Source organism: Lepidochelys kempii, chromosome 6 (assembly GCF_965140265.1).
Source record: "Lepidochelys kempii isolate rLepKem1 chromosome 6, rLepKem1.hap2, whole genome shotgun sequence".
In the NCBI taxonomy this organism is placed as follows: Eukaryota; Metazoa; Chordata; order Testudines; family Cheloniidae; genus Lepidochelys; species Lepidochelys kempii.
Genome location: NC_133261.1, coordinates 34,747,297 through 34,770,656, shown reverse-complemented (window position 1 = coordinate 34,770,656; position 23,360 = coordinate 34,747,297). Strand labels below are relative to the sequence as shown.

The following is a 23,360-nucleotide window of genomic DNA, read 5'->3' as shown; positions in this document are numbered from 1 at the left end:
TCTTAGGGAAAGTAATTACTATTTTCCTTCTCACATGTATGCACATGTGTACACATGCACACAATTTTATGAAGTGCTTCAGAAAGGTTTATGATGGAAAGACTGTATATAAATGAAAGACATTATTAGTTGAAAAAGCTAAACTATAATGGTAGCAACCTCAAAGTACAATAGGATTTATTTTGTAACTCTTTTTCTAAATGTAAGACATGTTCATTTGTTTAACACATTCTGTAGATTCCTTTAACAGAAATTGTCTTATGGCATATATATGGTCATATCATGAATATTGTCATGTTCTGTAAAATACATTTTCCATTTAAAATTAAGGCTGGAAGCTCTGCTGTGAAGCTACTTGAACGGGAGGTGAGCATCTTAAAAAGAGTGAACCATGAGCATATAATACATTTAGAAGAGGTGTTTGAGACCCCTAAGGTAAGGGTTCATTAATTGCAATACTCTGAATGCTATTAATACTTAATGAAAGGTGCAGAGATCAGTAGAAGCTTTCTTTTCTTCATTCTGAGGTAATTCCTCTTGCCTTCTTGTACACTTCCCTTTCTTATGGGACATTTCTCCTCACCACTGGTGACTAGAAAATTGTGGAGAAATTTACATTTTAATTTTTCCTAAGTTTTTTCTAGGCTGTTCTAGGCAGTAAATATAAATCCTTCTGCCAGCAGTTGAAAAGATAATCAAAGTCCATGTGTTGTCATTTCCTGTTTAAAGGAATTAGCTTGCTGGCCTTACTTACTTATGTGCCTGTCTCTAATAGGAGCAGACAGCTCTTCTGTTTGGCTAGCATAGATTTGGCCTTGGGTTTTACATTATTTTTCCTTTTGTAAATTCACAACCCAATTCTTTCTTTTCTTTCAGGATTAGCTAGTTTATAGTCTGGTACTGTCATAGTGACATTTATTTTTTGTCTCCTCATGTTTGTTGTAGCACTGTGTGAGGGGGCAGTCCACTGGTTGCAGTGTGTCCCTGCCACTTGTTACAGGCAGAAAACACCCAGCTGGAAGCTAGCTTTCAGTTTTGATTTGTCCCATTTTCTCAGAAATAGCTGGAAGACCAGAGCTTGATGGAAGCTTTTTTGAGAGTGAATTTATGTCTACACTACAAAATTAGGTCAAATTTATAGAAGTCGGTTTTGTAGAAAGCGTTTTTATACAGTCGATTGTGTGTGTCCCCACACAAGTGCTCTCAGTGCATGTAGTTGGCGGAGTGTGTCCACAGTACCGAGGCAACCGTCGACTTCCAGAGCGTTGCACTGTGGGTAGCTATTCCACAGTTCCCGCAGTCTCTGCCACCCATCTGAATTCTGGGTAGAAATCCCAGTACCTGATGGGGCTAAAACATTGTCGTGGGTGGTTCTGGGTACATATCGTCAGGCCCCCGTTCCCTCCCTCCCTCCGTGAAAGCAGGGGCAGACAATCGTTTTGCGCCTTTTTTCTTGAGTTACCTGTGCAGACGCCGTACCACGGCAAGCGTGGAGCCCGCTCAGCAAATCGTCACCGTATGTCTCCTGGGTGCTGGCAGACGTGGTACTGCATTGCTACACAGCAGCAGTTAATTGCCTTTTGGCAGCGGACAGTGCAGTATGACTTGTAGCCGTCATCGACGTAGTCCTGGGTGCTCTTTTAATCGGGCGCCTGGGCAAACATGGGAGTGACTCAGCCAGGTCATTTCCCTTTTAAGTTTTGTCTCGTGACGATTCAGTCCTACCGGCAGTGCACTGTCTTTTAACCTCCAGGCAGCAGAAGATGATGGCTAGTCGTCATACTGCACCATCTTCTGCCGAAGACCTAGGATATGATGATGGCTAGCAATCGTACTGCACAGTCTGCTGCCAGCAAGATGTATAAAGATAGATGAAGTGGCTCAAAACAAGAAATAGACCACATTTGTTTTGTATTCATTTTCTCCTCCTTCTCTCTGTGAAATCAACGGCCTGCCAAACCCAGTTTTGAGTTCTATCCTTGAGGTTTTGAGTTCTATCCTTGAGGGGGCCATTCAGTTTCTCGCAAAGCCACCCCCTTTGTTGATTTTAATTCCCTGTAAGCCAACCCTGTAAGCCATGTCGTCAATTGCCCCTCCCTCCGTCAGGGCAACGGCAGACAATCGTTCCCCGCCTTTTTTCTGTGCAGACGCCATACCACAGCAAGCATGGAGCCCGCTCAGATCACTTTGGCAATTAGGAGCACATTAAACACCATGCGCATTATCCAGCAGTATATGCAGCACCGGAACCTGGCAAAGCAATACCGGGCAAGTAGGCGACGTCAGCGTGGTAACGTGAGTGATGAGGACATGGACACAGACTTCTCGAAAGCAGGGGCCTTGGCAATGTGGGCATCATGGTGCTAATGGGCCAAGTTCATGCGGTGGAACGCCGATTCTGGGCTCGGGAAACAAGCACAGACTGGTGGGACCGCATAGTGTTGCAGGTCTGGGACGATTCCCAGTGGTTGCGAAACTTTTGCATGCGTAAGGGCACTTTTATGGAACTTTGTGACTTGCTTTCCCCTGCCCTGAGGCGCAAGAATACCAAGATGAGAGCAGCCCTCACAGTTGAGAAGCGAGTGGCGATAGCCCTGTGGAAGCTTGCAACGCCAGACAGCTACCGGTCAGTCGGGAATCAATTTGGAGTGGGCAAATTTACTGTGGGGGCTGCTGTAATGCAAGTAGCCAACGCAATCAAAGATCTGCTGATATCAAGGGTAGTGACCCTGGGAAATGTGCAGGTCATAGTGGATGACTTTGCTGCAATGGGATTCCCTAACTGTGGTGGGGCCATAGACGGAACCTAGATCCCTATCTTGGCACCGGAGCACCAAGCCGGTGAGTACATAAACCACAAGGGATACTTTTCAATAGTGCTGCAAGCACTGGTGGATCATAAGGGACGTTTCACCAACATCAACGTGGGATGGCCGGGAAAGGTACATGACGCTTGCATCTTCAGGAACTCTGGTCTGTTTCAAAAGCTGCAAGAAAGGACTTTATTCCCAGACCAGAAAATAACCATTGGGGATGTTGAAATGCCTATATATATCCTTGGGGACCCAGCCTACCCCTTAATGCCATGGCTCATGAAGCCATACACAGGCAACCTGGACAGTAGTAGGAGCTGTTCAATTTACAGGCTGAGCAAGTGCAGAATGGTGGTAGAATGTGCATTTGGACGTTTAAAAGTGCGCTGGCGAAGTTTACTGACTCCGTTAGACCTCAGCGAAACCAATATTCCCACTGTTATTACTGCTTGCTGTGCGCTCCATGATATGTGTGAGAGTAAGGGGGAGACGTTTATGGCGGGTTGGGAGGTTGAGGCAAATTGCCTGGCTGCTGGTTTCGCACAGCCAGACACCAGGGCGGTTAGAAGAGCACAGGAGGGCGCGGTGCGCATCAGAGAAGCTTTGAAAACCAGTTTCATGACTGGCCAGGCTACGGTGTGAAAGTTCTGTTTGTTTCTCCATGATGAAACCCGCCGCCCCTTGGTTCACTCTACTTCCCTGTAAGCTAACCACCCTCCCCTCCTCCCTTCAATCACCGCTTGCAGAGGCAATAAAGTCATTGTTGCTTCACATTCATGCATTCTTTATTTATTCATCACACAAAGAGGGGGATAACTACCAAGGTAGCCCAGGAGGGGTGATGGAGGAGAGAAGCACGGGGAGGGGTGGTGGAGGAAGGAAGGGGAAGGACAAGGCCACACAGCACTTTAAACGTTTAAAACTTATTGAATGCCAGCCTTCTGTTGCTTGGGCAATCCTCTGGGGTGGAGTGGCCGGGTGGCTGGAGGCCCCCCCACCGCATTCTTGGGCGTCTGGGTGAGGAGGCTATGGAACTTGGGGAGGAGGGCGGTTGGTTACACAGGGGCTGTAGCAGCAGTCTGTGCTCCTGCTGCCTTTCCTGCAGCTCAACCATATGCTGGAGCATATTGGTTTGATTCTCCAGCAGCCTCAGCATTGAATCCTGCCTCCTCTCATCACACTGCCACCACATTTGAGCTTCAGCCCTCTCTTCAGCCTGCCACTTACTCTCTTCAGCCCGTCACTTCTCCTCCCGGTCATACTGTGCTTTCCTGCACTCTGACATTGTCTGCCTCCATGCAGTCGTCTGTGCTATGTCAGTGTGGGAGGACACCATGAGCTCAGAGAACATTTAATCACAAGTGCGTTTTTTTCGCCTTCTAATCTTCACTAGCCTCTGAGAAGGAGAAGATCCTGTGATCATTGAAACACATGCAGCTGGTGGAGAAAAAAAAAGAGGCAGTAGTATTTAAAAAGACACATTTTCTAGAACAATGGCTACGCTCTTTCACAGTAAACCTTGCTGTTAACATTACATACACAGCACATGTGCTTTCGTTCCAAGGTCGTATTTTGCCTCCCCCCACCACGTGGCTAGCCCCTCACCCCCCCGGCTAACAGCGGGGAACATTTCTGTTCAGCCACAGGCAAAGAGCCCAGCAGGAACGGGCACCTCTGTATGTCCCCTTAAGAAAAGCACCCTATTTCAACCAGGTGACCATGAATGATATCACTCTCCTGAGGATAACACAGAGAGGTAAAGAACGGATGTTGTTTGAATGCCAGCAAACATACACTGCAATGCTTTGTTCTACAATGATTCCCGAGTATGTGCTACTGACCCGGTGTGGTAAAGTGTCCTACCATGGTGGATGGAATAAGGCTGCCCTCCCCAGAAACCTTTTGCAAAGGCTTTGGGAGTACATCCAGGAGAGCTGCAAATGCCAAGGCAAATTAATCATTAAACATGCTTGCTTTTAAACCATGTATACTGTTTTAAAAGGTACACTCACCAGAGGTCCCTTCTCCACCTGGCGGGTCCAGGCGGCAGCCTTGGGTGGGTCCGGGGGGGACTGCCTCCAGGTTCAGGGTGAGAAACAGTTCCTGGCTGTCGGGAAAACTAGTTTCTCCGCTTGCTTGCTGTGAGCTATCTACAACTTCATCATCATCATCTTCCTCGTCCCCAAAACCTGCTTCTGTGTTGCCGCCATCTCCTTGAAAGAGTCAAACAACACGGCTGGGGTAGTGGTGGCTGAACCCCCTAAAATGGCATGCAGCTCATCATAAAAGCGGCATATTTGGGGCTCTGACCCGGAGCAGCCGTTTGCCTCTCTGGTTTTCTGGTTGGCTTGCCTCAGCTCCTTAAGTTTCACGTGGCATTGCTTCGGGTCCCTGTTATGGCCTCTGTCCTTCATGCCCTGGGAGATTTTGACAAATGTTTTGGCATTTTGAAAACTGGAACGGAGTTCTGATAGCATGGATTCTTCTCCCCATACAGCGATCAGATCCCGTACCTCCTGTTTGGTCCATGCTGGAGTTCTTTTGCGATTCTGGGACTCCATCATGGTCACCTCTGCTGATGAGCTCTGCATGGTCACCTCTGCTGATGAGCTCTGGCCAGCATGGCAAGCTGCAGGTGACCATGCAAACAGGAAATTGAAATTCAGAAGTTCGCGGGCATTTTCCTGTCTGCCTGGCCAGTGCATCTAAGTTGAGAGTGCTGTCCAGAGCGGTCACAATAGAGCACTCTGGGATTGCTCCCGGAGGCCAATACCGTCTAATTGCGTCCACAGTACCCCAAATTCGACCCAGCAAGGCCGATTTAAGCACTAATCCACTTGTCAGAGGTGGATTAAGGAAATCGATTTTAAGAGCCCTTTAAATTAAAAAAAAGGACTTCATCGTGTGGACGGGTGCAGGTTTACATCGATTTAACACTGCTAAATTCTACCTAAACTCCTAGTTTAGACTAGGGCTTAGTGTCATTTTTTTAGTCACTTACTTCACAGTTTGTGAAAGGGGGTTGGTTGTTGCTGCTTTGGACAGCACAAAGCTCAAGGACACTGTAATGATGCCACTGTATGATGTCCATTACAATGGCACAGATCACTTTTTATGAGCTGTAAGTATATATTTTATCTTTTATTTAATTAGTCAAAGGTTGCTCATGTAATATGTATTTATAGCTTTATTCATAGTCATTAAAGAATATCTTGTTGTGTCTTTTTAGGTTTAACTATGCTTCTATAGGATTCTCTTTTTTAAGAAGTTGACAATATGCTGAATGAAAAACTCTTAGAACAATCATTAAAATCCATATTTTTTATTTTTGTTGTACAGGTTCTTGAAAATTTGAGAGTTTTAGTACTCAAAATATTCAGTATTTCTTGTGTTGTGTGTGTGTGTATATATATGTGTGTGTATATATATATATATACACACAAGAAAATCACTATTTTGGTTCTTTATTAATGTTAGCGGATGTTCCTTGTAATGGAGCTGTGCGAGGATGGAGAACTTAAAGAAATTCTTCACAGTAAAGGACAATTTACAGAGAATGAGACAAGGCACATAATTCAAAGCCTTGCATCAGCAATAGTGTATCTTCACAAAAAAGGCAAGGATGTTCATTTTATACATTTATTCATTGGCTCTGAATGTCAGTTTTAAGTGATCTCTGTTTATAAATGTTATTTATTTCCTAGAGTACTGGTGTCCCTGTGGCCTAGAAGTGAAGGATCCTACATTAGTGCTTTCCCCCCACTATTTAAACCGTTAACATTTCCTTTTACTTATTTGTTCCAGCACCATCCATCTGACAATAATATGAATTTCTTCTTCTTAAGTCTCAACCACTTTGCATTACAGCATTAACTTATTTCAGCAGCTAAGTAAATAGTCTATTACAGCAGAGAGAAAGAAGCAGACGTGTAGTGCTCTAGATATTCCTTAATTATCTGTCCTCCACTTGGTGGGATGCAGTCAACATCAGCATTTTAATTCACTCCAGGGAAGCATTAAAATCCTCCACAGCCCATGACAGAGTTAACCAATTCAGACAGAAAACTAGAGTTCAGTGTATCCAGTTATTTTTCCCTATATTGTAGGAGTATGAAGATTTGTATTTGAATAACACAGAAAATTGTATTCATCTCTATATTTTGGAATTAGTTGGAGGAATTAGCAGCTCCTCTTTTTCTCCCACCCAGACATATGATTCCTTCTCTGTGGAATGGCCCCTTCTTCAAAGCAAATATGGCTTTGGTCTTCTCTCTATTTTTGGTGGGCAGAGAAAGGGAAATAAAGAAATCTACAATCTCATCCCCTTTGGTCTATTGGATGTGAGATGAGACTAGACTTATGAAAATATATGCACATTTTGTAAATCTATAATCCACTAGTTTTTTCTATAAGATGTTCACAGGTCTGCTATTGTATAACACAGAGCAATGCAAACTGTTTTTCTTATTACAGATCATCAGGGGGATGGATCCAAATTTGATCCAGATTTGGAATCTTCATATAAAGACTCCTTGAATCAAAGGGCAAATACTCCTTCCTTTTAAGTTTTCAGTAATGGAAAACTAAATGCATTGAAACTGAAACTCATTTGAATGAGTAATTTCCACAAGATAAAAACATTTGTCAGAATATTTTGACTACAAGTGATAAATACATTTTTAGTTTTTGTTCTCTTCCTTGACAGATATTGTTCACAGAGATCTAAAACTGGAAAACATTTTAGTTAAAAGCAGTGAAACTGATGAAGAAAATGAAATGAAATTAAATATAAAGGTAAGACTAGAAAGTGTAGCAACTGTTTGCTTTGAGCAATGGTTTAGATACCCAAATATCAAAGTCAGCCCCCTAGTAATGCCTATTTGTAGCTTTTGAATAGAGCCACTCTATTGTGTTATTAAGAACACTAAGAAACCTGCCCAACTTAATGCAGATATTGAAATGAATCATTTTGGAAGCTAAGTGCCACTGCTGAAAGATACTTTTTTGCAGGGTCAGATAGCTGTGGTATACCTTTAGGTCAGTTGAAACAAACCTTAAAGAAAGCATACCTTATTAATCTAGATCTACCTTAGGATAGTTCCAAACTCTTAGTAACACTAAGTTAGCAGGAATTCTAAGCTATAATTTTTAAATTGTGTATTGCCTATTTAATGTAAATGTGTTAGTAATTTAGAAAAATTACATCTAGACTAAGCCCTTGATTTAAATATAAATTATATACCATTCTAGGCTTTGTTGGATATTACTAAATATATACTAACTAAACACAATTAATGTACCATGTACTTTTATCTATAGATTTTAATTGTAATAATTGGTCCTTGAAGGCTAATAAATCGTATGTGATATACTAGTTGTTCCCCCATTTTAATAGCAGCTGCTGTGTATTATTACAACCTTGTAGAATTGAAGTGTTGGATTGCTGATCTGCTCCAGTAGATAAAGTTGTATGTTCTATGTTGTGACATATATATCTATATAGAACATACTGCTTTATCTATATCATCTATATCATCAATGGCTATTAGCCAGGATGGGCAGGAATGGTGTCCCTAGCCTCTGTTTGCTAGAAGCTGTGATTGGGTGACAGGGCATGGATCACTTGATGGTAACCTGTCTGTTCATTCCCTTTGGGGCACCTGCCATTGGCCACTGTCAGAGGACAGGATACTGGGCTTGCTGGACCTTTGGTCTGACCCAGTATGGCCGTTCTTATGTTCTTATATCTCATACATTGTGTAATACTGATGCTTTTATAAAACGCTTTGGAAAATTCCATGGTGCAAAATCCAGCCAACATGTACCTTGGAGTCCACTTTGCATAACTTATTTTCATTCTGAGAAGCATAAAATTCTGGATCTTGATCTCTCCCCCAGTGTGGGACATGTGGGCTACACCTCTCTTCCTGCAAATACCAGAGGCACTTCAGACTTGTCATGAGTCAGAACACCTATTCTGTTCTTATGCCCAATTCTCTGTCTCCAGCAGTGCAAATAGAGCAGTGATTCAGCCCTCCTGGCTTATCCAGGGTAGTCTTGCTTTTATACCTCAGTTTAGAATTGCACCAAGCAAGATCTTTCTTCTCCTCTCTCGCTCCTCTGTCCCTCAGGGCACTAAGGTTTTGCTAGGCTCCATTTTTTAATGGGGCTATCTGCAGAGATCTTTCCCTCTGTTTACCTTGTCCTCTTCATAGTAGACTAGGTCTGATGGAACAATCTGAAGACCAACGGAGAAAGTGAGAGATTGAGCTGTGGAGATCCTTTCATAGTTAGTGGCAATAGAAGTGGTTGTAGGATAGGGGAGCCACAGAGATCAGGGGAGAACAGCTCCCCTGTTTTCCAGGCATTATGTATATGCAAGTACATGGCTTATAGAAAACCTTGCTCCTCATTTTCCCTTTGTCCTCTCAATCGCAATCTTCCTCTCTCTTTTCCTTCTCTCTTTCTCATCCCCTTCAAAATCAATTACTGCCATTGCTGCCTCTTCCCCCACAAAAGTAATGAATTGCCCCTCACCCCACAAAATCAGTTACAGCTGCTGTCAGCCCCATCATCTTTTTGTGGAACCCTCATGCTGTTGCACCTGTTTCTGCTGCTTTCCTGAGATTTTTACATGCTTCCTTCAGCCTACTGCCTGAAGTGGGAGGATTGCTGTGATCTGTACTCTGCCCCTACCCATCACCGGAGCTTACAAGACTTGGGAGTATGGATGCTGGGATCTTCACTTCTCTCTCTCTAGCCTTGAGGAATGGTGTCTGCCTGAATCTTCACTATTCCTTTGACACTAGACCAGGGGTCTCAAACTCAATTTACCTTAGGGCCAGTGCCAGTCATCAAATCCTCCCAGCAGCCCAATAATGTCACTGAAGATGGTGTTCAGAAAAGAAAATGTTTATATTCTATTTTTTATTTTGAATTTCTTAGAAATAATAAAACTGTCATACAACTGTATACAACTCTTCACCTGCCAGAGAGTTTTTAGCGTTTGCCAGACACCTGGCAACACTTCAGTTCTGTCAGTTTGTTGATGTTCAGCCTCACTGACTGAGCAGCTGAAACCTTCAGGATTGCAGCGAGGTGTGCATCAGATAGTTGTGTTCGGTATTTTGATTTGTTTATATTAATTGTGGGGGGAAAACTGATGCAGCCTCCATGGCTGACTCTGCCTGGCGACTAGTGATGGTATCTCTGTCTCTCCCCCAGCCAATGGGAGCTACGAGGGGGTGGAGGGTAGCGGCACCTGCAGCAGACATTGCCGGCAGTGTGTCTGCCTTCATCTCTCCTCCACGGGCTGCAGTGGGGAGGTTCTCAGGCTGCAGATGGCCCACGGACTGGCACTTTGAGACCCCTGCACTAGACGGAGGAGTAACAGCTACAGAAGGAATGTGGAGGCCTACAGCAGTGGTCTCCAAACTGGGGTGTGCGAGATGATCCCAGGGGGTGCACTGCAGCAGGAGTGCCGCCGGATGGCACTCCGCCGGTTTTTTTTCTTCGGCAGCAGCTCTGCATGTCCATGGCTGGTGTTCCCCTCCGGCGGCCCGCCTGCGGTAAGTCTTCCGTTCTTCTTCCTTCGGCATCGCGTCTCCGGCAGGTCTTCTGGTCTTCACCCTGGGGTGCGCGAGCCAAAAAGTTTGGAGACCACTGGCCTACAGGAACAGCCAGGAGACAGATGCTTCTTGGTGAAGGAATAGGTGCTGCTCCGTGTATGGCATATGCCAGCACAAGGCAGAGCCCCATACACCCCTGGATTTAGGGGGAGCCCTGAGTATAAGGGTAGAAACTCCTTTCAATTCCTGTCTACCACAAAGTATGAAAGGAGGGACTCTGCTGGGTAAAACTTCCCAGGGTAAAACTTGGGCCATGGACACCAGGAGAAAGGCCAGACCCAGGAGCAGGACCAATCCCTCCTTCCATTCCAAACTGCAGCTGGACTTGCCTCCATCCAGAAATAGCACTAGAGGGCAGGATATTCCTTCTCAAGCATATGGGTCCTGGCAACTTCAGACATATGAATGCTGGGAATAGGGCAGTATGCTGTGAAGATATGGGCTCTTACACAACCTTGGAGAAAAAGGGAAAACATCAAATCATTCTGAAGGTATTTAATAGCTTTTAGGACTAGGGATAGATGAATCTGTCCCTCAAGACACAAGGTACACAGGAGTCTACACCTGATAGTAAGAAAAAGATCAGGAAGAGTTTGGTCTGCCTGAGTTCTCAAAAGGCTGAACAAGTTGATGGAAGAAGTTGAAATTCAGAATTTAACTTCCAGGATTGCAGCAGACTCCTGAAGGATTCTACTGATACTGGTGGAACTGGCAGGCACTTGTCTGCATATTACCCTCAGCCCTTCTCACTGGCAGTCACCAATACCAATACAAAACATTACCTTTCATTCTGTCTGCATCCCTGAGAGTGTCTATGAAAGAACTGGCAGTGATATTATCCACTGAGGAGTCTAGAAACTTATCCATTGATGGCATACTTGACCGAATGTCAGCACCAGAGACCTCGCGAGAGACTTAGTGTCTCTCCATGCTATGGATAAACAAGTTTGTAATATGAAGAATTCTCTAATCCACTCTTGGAAGATTGTCAATCTGGGGGTTGAGAGAAACACAAGGAGAGCCGGTCTTCCCTATGCGATTCAGCAACATTCAAGCACTAATATTTAAGGTGATTCAGAGCCAAGAGTCATCAAGGCATCTTTAGTCATCAAGGCATCTTTACATGCATCTTTTAAAGTCTTGCATGGAGATTCCTATATGGATATGAATGCATGAGAGGGCTTCAGAGATTAATTTTAGAGGTCTAGAATCTTTGTCTACAAGAGATGCAAAGGAAAGTAAAGATACCAACCAGAGTGATGCAGTCCCCCAATTGATGGGCTTTTCCACATGAAGCCCATATAATGTAAGATTCTTCCTTCACAATCCAGATACTAGTTCATTCATCCTTTTGAAAACACTTTGAGCTTTATCTTTAATTCTCCACAGTCTCATTCTTGGATAGACAGTTGCTCCAGGTGGTGATCCTGTAGTAGTAGTAAATACTGCTAATTTTAGGGAAGAAAGAACCTTCTTTCTGTCCTACATACCTTCTCCCTGTAATTTTCCCTACTCTTCTCTATATCCCAAATGTCTCCCATTAGGGGAGAGGTCAGGATCCAGAATGGAAAACAATTTGTTACCAGATGTTTTCCTTTCTGATACTCACCTATCCCACTTGGGTTATTTTTGTGATGGCCTCTCCTTGGGTTCCTGTGTATAACTATCACAGTTGTATAGGGGCTTACTGTCAGGCATTTTACATCTATCGACTAGTAGAAATTCAGCATTTTAGTTCACCTTGGAAGTGCTTGTTTTCACGGATCCTAGCAAGTGCCCCATCCTGGCCACCCATTGCTCTGAGGGGAGTCCAAGCCTGTATGCTCTGGATTCCCAGGGGTGTTTTACGATTTTTGAGCCTGAATAGAGTTCAGCCACTGCCCCAATCTAGGGGTCCTTATGCACTGCAGAGCCATTGGTCATTATCTTTGAAAACTCATGGCGATCCGGGGAAGTCCCAGACGACTGGAAAAAGGCTAATGTAGTGCCCATCTTTAAAAGTGTGGGTAACAGCTTCTTCTTCTTTTTTTTTTAAACCTACTCACACTCATCAGTTTCATATAGAATAAACCTCTAATTTGGTTTTTAAACACTAGCTAACTAACTAACTGTAATGATGCTGGTTCTGGCGGGACCCAACTGAGAGTGCCAATTCAGGACAAATTGCTTAAAGCAGGGCAGTTACAGCCCAAGGCTGGGGTTTTTCCCACCTCTAAGGCAAACCAAACCAGCCAAACAGAGCAGACTTTGGTCTCACCCCGCTGGCTAACCACAAGTCACACAAGCAATTCCCTTAGACACTCCAGTTTCCCAGTATCTCCACCAGTGCCATTTGTTATGGGGACAAATGGTTATGAAAACCAATACCCAGTAAAAACAAAAAAGTTCTCTCGATCCCAAAGGATCAAGCCCCAGACCCAGGTCAATATACAAATCAGATCTTACCCACAAATCACGCTGTTGCCAATCCTTTAGAATCTAAAATCTAAAGGTTTATTCATAAAAGGAAAGAAATATAGATGAGAGCTAGAATTGGTTAAATGGAATCAGTTACATACAGTAATGGCAAAGTTCTTGGTTCAGGCTTGCAGCAGTGATAGAATAAACTGCAGGTTCAAATCAAGTCTCTGGAAGTACATCCGCAGCTGGGATGGGTCATCAGTCCTTTGTGTAGAGCTTCAGTTTGTAGCAAAGTTCCTCCAGAGGTAAGAAGCAGGATTGAAGACAAGATGGAGGAGCTGCAGCAGCTTTTTATATTCTCTTGCCATGTGGTTGGTCTTTCTTTGTCTCAAAGACAAGCTGTCCATCACATGGCACTGAAAAACCTCAGAGTTCTGTCCATAGGCAGGTCCCTGCACACCTTGCTGAGTCATAAGGCAAGTCTGCCTTCTCGCAATGGATCAGTTGTATAGCTGATGGTCCTTAATGGGCCATCAAGCAGGCTAGGCAGAGCTGACATCAACTTGTCTGGAGTGTTCCCCAGAAGCATAGCACAGGTTTGAAATACAGACAGTATAGAGCCAATATTCATAACTTTAACTATAAAAATGATACACATATAGACAGCTTAATCATAACCAGCAAATCATAACCTTGTCTTAGACACCTCATTCGACCCCCTTTATACAAGTTTTGGTGCCACTACAGGATTTTGGTTGCAACAATGATCTATACGGTCCCAGCTCATGTCAATAACGTCACACTAACTAACTAATGAAAAAGGTGTTTGGGGTTTTTCCAGACCAATTTTTCCAGTGTCTGTCATTTCTTGGTTCAAGGAAGGTGCTGGGATCCCACTCTGGATCAGAGCAGCAGAACATTACCCACAGAACTGCCTGTAATAATTATTTTTCCACCCCCTGCCGTTTTTTTGTTAAAGAGCCAGCCTGTAAGGTTAAGGGAGCCACCAGTGATTTAATAGGTAGGCACAAACACATAGAGTACAGTGCAGAATGTGTTAAGCAAAGCAGAGTGCAGTGGACCCAAGCTGCTGACCAGCCAAGCAACTGTTTCTGAAGAGCTGCCGAAGAGCCTTCACCCTCTTTTCTCTGGTTCAGGCAGCTGAATAATGCTTTCAACAGCCCCTCTCCCCTGCTGCTGCTTGCTCCCTCTCAACTTTCCTACTGCTGTGCAAGGAACATGCAATCATTGCAAGAAGTGGGCCCACATGGGAGGATTCTCTAGTCACTGATAGAGTAAGGAGTTGTTTTCTGCAGCAGTCCAAACTCTGTGTGATTCTTAATAAACAGCTCTCTCATTTTCCAGACATTTTGGTTTTGCTTCTCTTGACTTTCCTTCCTGACTTCTGGCCCTCTCCCTACTTACCCCCACCATGGACTGTATCTGATTGTTGCCTCTACTATCTGTAGTAGATTTTAGGTGAGCCTCCCAGCCTACCATATCAACATGGAAAGCAAAATGATTAACAGGAATTTGCCCATTATCCTTGGTGTCCTTATGTTTTTTGATGACCTCTGGGTTTAAGGTTACCTTGAATATCAGGAAAAACCTTTTAAATATCTTATGCTTAGATAGTGGAACAGGTTGCCTAGCAAGGTAGTTATGGAACAAACATTAGCAGTGTTTGATACAAAGTAACAGACATGTATGAAAGGAATGGGGTAGAGTCAGTGTTTTCCCCAAGAATTGAAATTAGGGGGTGTGTTCAAATTTGCGGGGCGGGGGTCAGGGTCGATGCGGGGTGAGACCATGAGGGTGAAGGTGGGCTGTATGGCACCATAATAAAAACTGAAAAATGTTTCATGACCATTTTATTAGATTTTAAAATCATCACACAAATTAAAGTTGGCTACTCAAGCCTTCTATGAAGCACTACATCTACATCCTTCTTGGTTTCTTGTTATAATTTTGCACAACTCTGTTAATGAACTTCTTGAATGCAATGCATTCATCTTTGGTGGCTTCTCGTGTGTCCAGTATTTCTGTTCCTTCAATTGATATGCTCATTAGTTCATTCACATGATCAGGCAGAAGGCGACTTCTTTCAAAACACAAAATTCTATTCAATGATGAAAAAGAATGTTCAACTGTAGCTGTTGTGACTGGGAGTAGCAAGAGATGAATTCCTACTTCTTTCAGCCCAGGAAACATAGCATAAAGATCAGGTCGAGCCACTAGTGATGGTAAAAAAGAAGTTGAAGTCAAATCTTCATTCATTTGTCATATGATATTCCATTCTGTGTTCAAACTCTCTATTCTGTCCTGAGCACGTGGCAGCCCCATTGCTGGTAGTGCCTCACTCCACTCAACTGTCGGTGTTTTATAAGACTAGGATCTGTAATCGCTATGTAGAGGTTGAGTAGAATGTAGAAGTCGCTGTTGTAGATTTTTAAGAATCAAGTCTGTGTACTTTTTCAGTTGTCTTAACAAACACTTCTTGTCCTCTTCACTGAAGGATTCAATATAAATGCCTTCATTAGTCAACTTCTGGACTGAAGTCTTTGCTTCTTACAGTACTTTTTCAATGGATAGCTCTCTGACTGATCCAAATGTAGCTTCTGTTGCTGGACAAAGATCTACTACTGTTGTAGCAGATGCCTGGATGGCATTGTTTAATGACCCAAGTGGTTTCAACAGTAGACTTACAAGAGAGAGAATGGCAATAGTCTTCTCTGTATGTAGTAGCAAAAGTAATCCACCAGCCTCACTACTTAGCTCCATCCCATCTTGGTAGATACTTTCCAAAGCCAGTAATAATGGCTGGAGTAATTTTAAGACAACAGCCAAGGATCGCTCATGAGAAAGCTAGAGGGTTTTCCCAGGTTGGACTAATTTGAACTTCAGTCTCAGTGTATCTTCTATATTTTCCAAGATATTCAGTCTTTCTGGACTCTTGCTGAAAAAAGAATATAATGAAGACATTAAATTTATAGCTTTTTAAATGTTTTTTGAAGAGTCTACAGCTCGTACTAGCGCCAGTTGGAGTAGATGGCCTCTGCAGTGTGTATAGGAGAGATTAGGGTTACACTTTTCTCTGAGCAAAGCTTGTGCTCCACCATGTCTTCCAGAGAAGTTTGCAGCTCCATCAAGTGCACAAGCAGCCATCTCTTTGGGGTCCCATTGACAAGCATTTAACTCTTCTAAGATGTGGGTTGTCACAGATGCAGTCAATCTGTCTTCTATAACTCGAACATCTAGAAATGCATCTACTGGCCTACCACTGACATCAAGATAACATACACAATTACTTAATACTTGATGACCATTTGCATTGGTGCATTCATCAGCCATATATGCAATTATTTGAATGTGAAGAGAGAGTTCGTCACTTTTTCAACTGTTGAATCTTTCACTGTTGCACCACATGCGTCTAACCAGTCAGCTGAGTATCTTGCAGAAAGATAGTTAGCATTTGCTGGTCTTGTTCGGAACCAGTGTTCAACTTCAAGATGAACAAGTGACAATGCACTTAACATTGGCCTCCAGTTTGTAGTGTGTGTCACCTCTTCCTTAAATAGAAAGTATGATGCCACAGCCATGTTTGTTCGCATGAACTGTGTTGTGTCTCCAGCATTCTAACAGCCTCATTAACATTCACCGGTGTTGTCCTTGGTCAGAGGAGACTCAGAGTTCAGCGCTGCTTTCACATGAGTTCACATCCCAGGTGGGGGGCAAGAAGGCACCTTGCTCGTTCCTCCAGCTGCTCACTGTTCACTCTGGCCACTGTTATTCGTTGTGCCACCGTTCACTCCATCTCTCTGTTGCCAGTGGCCCTGCACCGTCACCTTCTGGTGCCACCTGCCATTGTGACCTCTGCGAGTTGGTCTCTTGAGGTTCCACGTGGCTCTCAGGGATTTCAGCTGAGCTCTCAGTGGGGGAACCTCACTGCTAGTGCAGACTGGGCCTTCTCTTCCATAGAAACACTGTCCCACAGCAGGTCTAAGCACTTAGACCTGATTATCAGTGATTTCAGCTGTAGTGGTCACTTAACAGAACAAAAGACTGTCTATGGAGCCTAATCAGCTTTGTCTTTAAACAGGGGAGAGGGGCAGGTCAAATACTACTTGAGGCTCAGGCAGACCATCAAGCAAAACACCTGCCCCCACCCTCTTTCTTGATGCCCTCAATCAGCACAGGGTAAGTACAGTTCTCCTGCCCTTTACTCATACAATAAGAATAACAACATTTCTTTACCATCTGCATTCAAATGATTTGTAACCCAACCCCAGCTAAAATCTATCACTTGGGCAACACAGCTCTATTTGCTGGATACCTAGGTAGATTAGGTGTGAATGTAAATACACTCTTGTCCTGAAGCCTTTCCCCCCAGCACCCAGCTCATCACTAGCTGTCAGGGAGAGCTCATTTAAACTTTGCTTATAAATCATAATTTGAAATTATTAGGTTGGCCAACAATCACCGAAATGAATGCACTGACATTGTTATAAAAAACAGCTGTATAAGGAAGCTAGTCTATGTTCATACTTTTCAAATCTATTCTTTTTTTCAGATACACATATTTTATGATACACTTTATATGCTTTTAAAGTGTGTATTAATGTTTCAATTTCAATTCAAATTTCCAAACAATTGCTAAATTGGCAAAACTGCATGTAAGTAGTTCACAAACCTGTGGCAGGGAGGTGTTGGGGAAATTCAGGGGGGGTAAGCACCCCCATTGGGGAGGTGTAGGGAAATCCCTGGATAGAGTCCTTCCTACTTGAGGTAGGAGATTGAGTGGGATGATTTGAGAGAGGTCCAGTCAAACTCCATTCTCTCTGACTACAGCCATTTTGCTACAAACAATAAACTCTAAGCTGGACAGAAGAACTTCAGCTTCATGTCAGTATGGATAGTTTCCTTACTGTGTTGTTTCCTGTAGGTGACTGATTTTGGTTTAGCTGTACAGAAAGCAGGTGGCAGTGAAAGCATGTTTCAGTCTACGTGTGGGACTCCTACCTACATGGGTAAGTTCAGCACTTCATACAGTTTATGAATGTTTGTTTTATTCTTATTACATGAAGAAATGCAATATAACTCTTCGTGTTCTTTCTTGCTCACAAATAGCCATGGAGAGGTGCTACTTCTTAGCTCCTTTTGTCAGGAGCTTCCCCCTCCCTTAAAGGAATTGGCATACCAGATCAGGCCAATGATCTGTCTAGTCTGATATCCTGTCTCTGATAATAGTCTTTACCATATGCTTCAGTGGGAGGTGCCAGTAACTATAATGGATAATAATAATAATAGTGGAGGAGTTTCTTTCTAACCCTTGCAGTTATAGTGACCAACTTTGTGTCCTTGAAGCATGAGGCTTTATATTCCTTATAAACTTCGTATCCTATCTTGTGTAAATGTGGATGTTCACAGTATCCATATTGTTTAATTCACTTTTTTTAATCCTACTAAGTTCTTGGCCTCTCCGGTAGCAGTGGATTCCACAGACTAGAAATGCATTTTGTTGAATTTTTGCTCCCAGTATAACAAGGATAACACAGCTGTTGAATACTAACAAAGTACATGACTGTTGTTTGTTCAGATGTCCTTCCTCTCTCCAGTCAGCCGGAGAGCAGGCTAGAAAGGTCTGAGGTCTTCCAGCGAGAGCTCACACTGTGGATCTAAGGGAAAGAGGCATCGACCCATTCCCCACCTCCCAAAAAGCAGAATCCCAACCCTTACTCAGGCCTTCGGCATGCTCAGAATTAAAGGTCCTAACTAGAAACAGGAAACTTGCGCTTCTCAAATTTCACATACATCACCATCTCGCCCGCCCCCAAACCTCCCTCAGATAAAATGGGAGGACATGGAGACCCTAGTCTTCCTAAACTTTGCAAAGGGAAAAAGAGGTACAAAGGGTTTAAACACTGAGGCTATGTCTACACTTCAGCTGCTACAGCAGCACAGCTGCAGCACTGAAGCTGTACCGCCGTAGCGCTTGACTGTCGACACTCACTACAACGTAGAGAAGGGTTCTCCTGTTGCTGTAGTTAATCTGTCTCCCCAAGAGGCGCTAGCTAGGTCAACGGAAGAATTCTCTGTCAACTTAGCGCTGTCTACACTGGGACTTAGGTCAACGTAACTGTGTTCACCAATGTGTACATTGCTCACACCCCTGAGTGTTATAACTGGTTTGATTTACCTTTTTAATGTAGATGTGACATAATATTGCTTCACATAGGAACTGCCATATGTGTGGTTCTTTCTCTGACAGTGACTGGTATCTGATGCTTCGGAAGAAGTTGAACCAAATATTGAAGTTGGTAATTATGGAGTAACCTGCCCATAGATCAAATTTGTTAAAACTCCCTTCCTCCTCCCAAATCAGTTAGTAGATGTCTTATGACCTTCTAAACTTTTTTTTTTATCTTGTATATTATGGATGTCCTCATCATCCAGTATCTAATTGTGTTTCAAATCCTACTGAGCTCTTTGCCTCAATGATACATTTAGGCAATGAGTTTCACAGATTGACTAGCTGACTGTGGATTCGCAAAAAGAAAAGGAGTACTTGTGGCACCTTAGAGACTAACCAATTTATTTGAGCATGAGCTTTCATGAGCTACAGCTCACTTCATCGGATGCATACCGTGGAAACTGCAGCAGACATTATATACACACAGAGATCATGAAACAATACCTCCTCCCACCCCACTGTCCTGCTGGTAATAGCTTATCTAAAGTGATCATCAAGTTGGGCCATTTCCAGCACAAATCCAAGTTTTCTCACCCTCCACCCCCCCCCACACAAACTCACTCTCCTGCTGGTAATAGCCCATCCAAAGTGACAACTCTCTTCACAATGTGCATGATAATCAAGGTGGGCCATTTCCTGCACAAATCCAGGTTCTCTCACCCCCTCACCCCCCTCCAAAAACCACACACACAAACTCACTATCCTGCTGGTCCTCTACAGCAAACAGGGAAAGATTAAGAATGAGCTCTCAAAAATGGATACTCTCATAAAAAACCAACCTTCCACACAAACTTCCTCGTGGCTGGATTTTACTAAAACTAGACAAGCCATTTACAACGCATACTTTGCTTCTCTACAAAAGAAAAAGGACACTAAACTTTCTAAACTACTACATGCTACAAGGGGCCACAGCAATGGTTCCCTCAACCTACCTAGCAATATTGTTAATCTATCCAACTATACTCTCAGCCCAGCAGAAGCAGCTGTCCTATCTCGGGGCCTCTCCTTCTGCCCCTCCACCCCCACGAACATGATACAGTTCTGTGGTGACCTAGAATCCTATTTTCGACGTCTCCGACTCAAGGAATATTTCCAAAATACCTCTGAACAACATACTAATCCACAGAGGCCTCCCTACCAACACTATAAAAAGAAGGATTCTAGGTGGACTCCTCCTGAAGGTCGAAACAGCAGACTGGACTTCTACATAGAGTGCTTCCGCCGACGTGCACGGGCTGAAATTGTGGAAAAGCAGCTTCACTTGCCCCATAACCTCAGCCATGCGGAACGCAATGCCATCCACAGCCTCAGAAACAACTCTGACATCATAATCAAAAAGGCTGACAACGGAGGTGCTGTTGTCATCATGAATAGGTCGGAATATGAACAAGAGGCTGCTTGGCAGCTCTCCAACACCACTTTCTACAAGCCATTACCCTATGATCCCACTGAGAGTTACCAAAAGGAACTACAGCATTTGCTCAAGAAACTTCCTGAAAAAGCACAAGATCAAATCCGCACAGACACACCCCTGGAACCTCGACCTGGGATATTCTATCTACTACCCAAGATCCATAAACCTGGAAATCCTGGGCGCCCCATCATCTCAGGCATTGGCACCCTGACAACAGGATTGTCTGGCTATGTAGACTCCCTCCTCAGGCCCTATGCTACCAGCACTCCCAGCTACCTTCGAGACACCACTGACTTCCTGAGGAAACTTCAATCCATCGGTGATCTTCCTGATAACACCATCCTGGCCACTATGGATGTAGAAGCCCTCTACACCAACATTCCACACAAAGATGGACTACAAGCCGTCAAGAACACTATCCCCGATAATGTCACGGCTAACCTGGTGGCTGAACTTTGTGACTTTGTCCTTACCCATAACTATTTTACATTTGGGGACAATGTATACCTTCAGATCAGCAGCACTGCTATGGGTACCCGCATGGCCCCACAGTATGCCAACATTTTTATGGCTGATTTAAAACAACTCTTCCTCAGCTCTCGTCCCCTAAAGCCCCTACTCTACTTGCGCTATATTGATGACATCTTCATCATCTGGACCCATGGAAAAGAAGCCCTTGAGGAATTCCACCATGATTTCAACAACTTCCATCCCACCATCAACCTTAGCCTGGTCCAGTCCTCACAAGAGATCCACTTCCTGGACACTACAGTGCTAATAAACAATGATCACATAAACACCACCCTATACCGGAAACCTTTCACCCTGACCACACCACACGATCCATCGTCTACAGCCAAGCTCTGCGATACAACCGCATTTGCTCCAACCCCTCAGACAGAGACAAACACCTACAAGATCTCTGTCAAGCTTTCTTACAACTACAATACCCACCTGCGGAAGTGAAGAAACAGATTGATAGAGCCAGAAGAGTTCCCAGAAGTCACCTACTAAAGGACAGGCCTAACAAAGAAAATAACAGAACGCCACTAGCCATCACCTTCAGCCCCCAACTAAAACCCCTCCAACGCATTATTAAGGATCTACAACCTATCCTGAAGGATGACCCAACACTCTCACAAATCTTGGGAGACAGGCCAGTCCTTGCCTATAGACAGCCCCGTAACCTGAAGCAAATACTCACCAACAACCACATACCACACAACAGAACCACTAACCCAGGAACTTATCCTTGCAAGAAAGCCCGTTGCCAACTGTGCCCACATATCTATTCAGGGGACACCATCACAGGGCCTAATAACATCAGCCGCACTATCAGAGGCTCATTCACCTGCACATCCACCAATGTGATATATGCCATCATGTGCCAGCAATGCCCCTCTGCCATTTACATTGGTCAAACTGGACAGTCTCTACGTAAAAGAATAAATGGACACAAATCAGATGTCAAGAATTATAACATTCATAAACCAGTCGGAGAACACTTCAATCTCTCTGGTCATGCAATCACAGACATGAAGATCGCTATCTTAAAACAAAAAAACTGCAAATCCAGACTCCAGCGAGAAACTGCTGAATTGGAATTCATTTGCAAATTGGATACTATTAATTTAGGCTTAAATAGAGACTGGGAGTGGCTAAGTCATTATGCAAGGTAGCCTGTTTCCCCTTGTTTTTTCCTACCCCTCTTCCCCCAGACGTTCTGGTTAAACTTCTATTTAAACTTGGAGAGTGGTCAGTTTTTATGAGCTATTGCCAGCAGGAGAGTGAGTTTGTGTGTGTGTGTGTGTCCCGGAAAAAAAAGGGGGGGGTGAGAGAGCCTGGATTTGTGCTGGACATGGCCCACCTTGATTATCATGCACATTGTAGGGAGAGTGGTCACTTTGGATGGGCTATTACCAGCAGGAGAGTGAGTTTGTGTGTGTGGTTTTTGGAGGGGGGTGAGAGAACCTGGATTTGTGCAGGAAATGGCCCACCTTGATTATCATGCACATTGTGAAGAGAGTTGTCACTTTGGATGGGCTATTACCAGCAGGAGAGTGAGTTTGTGTGTGGGGGGGTGGAGGGTGAGAAAACCTGGATTTGTGCTGGAAATGGCCCAACTTGATGATCACTTTAGATAAGCTATTACCAGCAGGACAGTGGGGTGGGAGGAGGTATTGTTTCATGATCTCTGTGTGTATATAATGTCTGCTGCAGTTTCCACGGTATGCATCCGATGAAGTGAGCTGTAGCTCACGAAAGCTTATGCTCAAATAAATCTGTTAGTCTCTAAGGTGCCACAAGTACTCCTTTTCTTTTTGCGAATACAGACTAACACTGCTGTTACTCTGAAACCTGACTGTGGATTGTTTAACAAAGTAAAAACAGATCTCCTTCTGGGAAAGATAATGAAGAATAAAAAATTTAGCCCCACAGGCATGTCAGCCTCCAAAAAAATGCTACTGTATCTCGAAATATTTTTTAAAAGGAGGGTTCTGTGTAGGATGAAATTAGTTTGTGATCAGTAGCTAACCTTTATAGCTAATCTAGAAATAGCTGTTCTTCCTAGTCAGCGTATGTAACAAGTACAAGCTAGGCACTTAAAAATGCTTTGGGCCACATCCTCTGGTGATGTCATTTCATTGCCTTTATTGGAGTTACACCAGCGAAGAATCTGGTCCTCTGTATTTTCTTCTTTTGGAGACATGAAACTGTATGAATTCTCCAGCTCTCGCACTTCACAATGGAACCATCTTTTCCCCTTCTTTTAATAGATTAGATTAATGCTAGTATAAAATATTCTTAAAATATAATACGTTAGCTAATATCTTAAGGATGAGATGATAGTTTGA

At 43.7% G+C, this 23,360-nt stretch overlaps 1 protein-coding gene across 15 annotated transcripts in view; it reads left to right on the top strand.

The window, feature by feature from the left end:
- STK33 (serine/threonine kinase 33) overlaps positions 1 to 23,360 on the top strand; it is a 99,225-nt gene that overhangs the window by 54,276 nt on the left and 21,589 nt on the right. For all 15 annotated transcript variants that reach the window (XM_073347496.1, XM_073347495.1, XM_073347491.1 and 12 more), the window contains 4 exons: positions 331 to 435; positions 6,291 to 6,429; positions 7,519 to 7,607; positions 17,784 to 17,868. In XM_073347496.1, the coding sequence (XP_073203597.1) occupies positions 331 to 435; positions 6,291 to 6,429; positions 7,519 to 7,607; positions 17,784 to 17,868 (418 nt within the window). The remainder of the gene's footprint in view (positions 1 to 330; positions 436 to 6,290; positions 6,430 to 7,518; positions 7,608 to 17,783; positions 17,869 to 23,360) is intronic.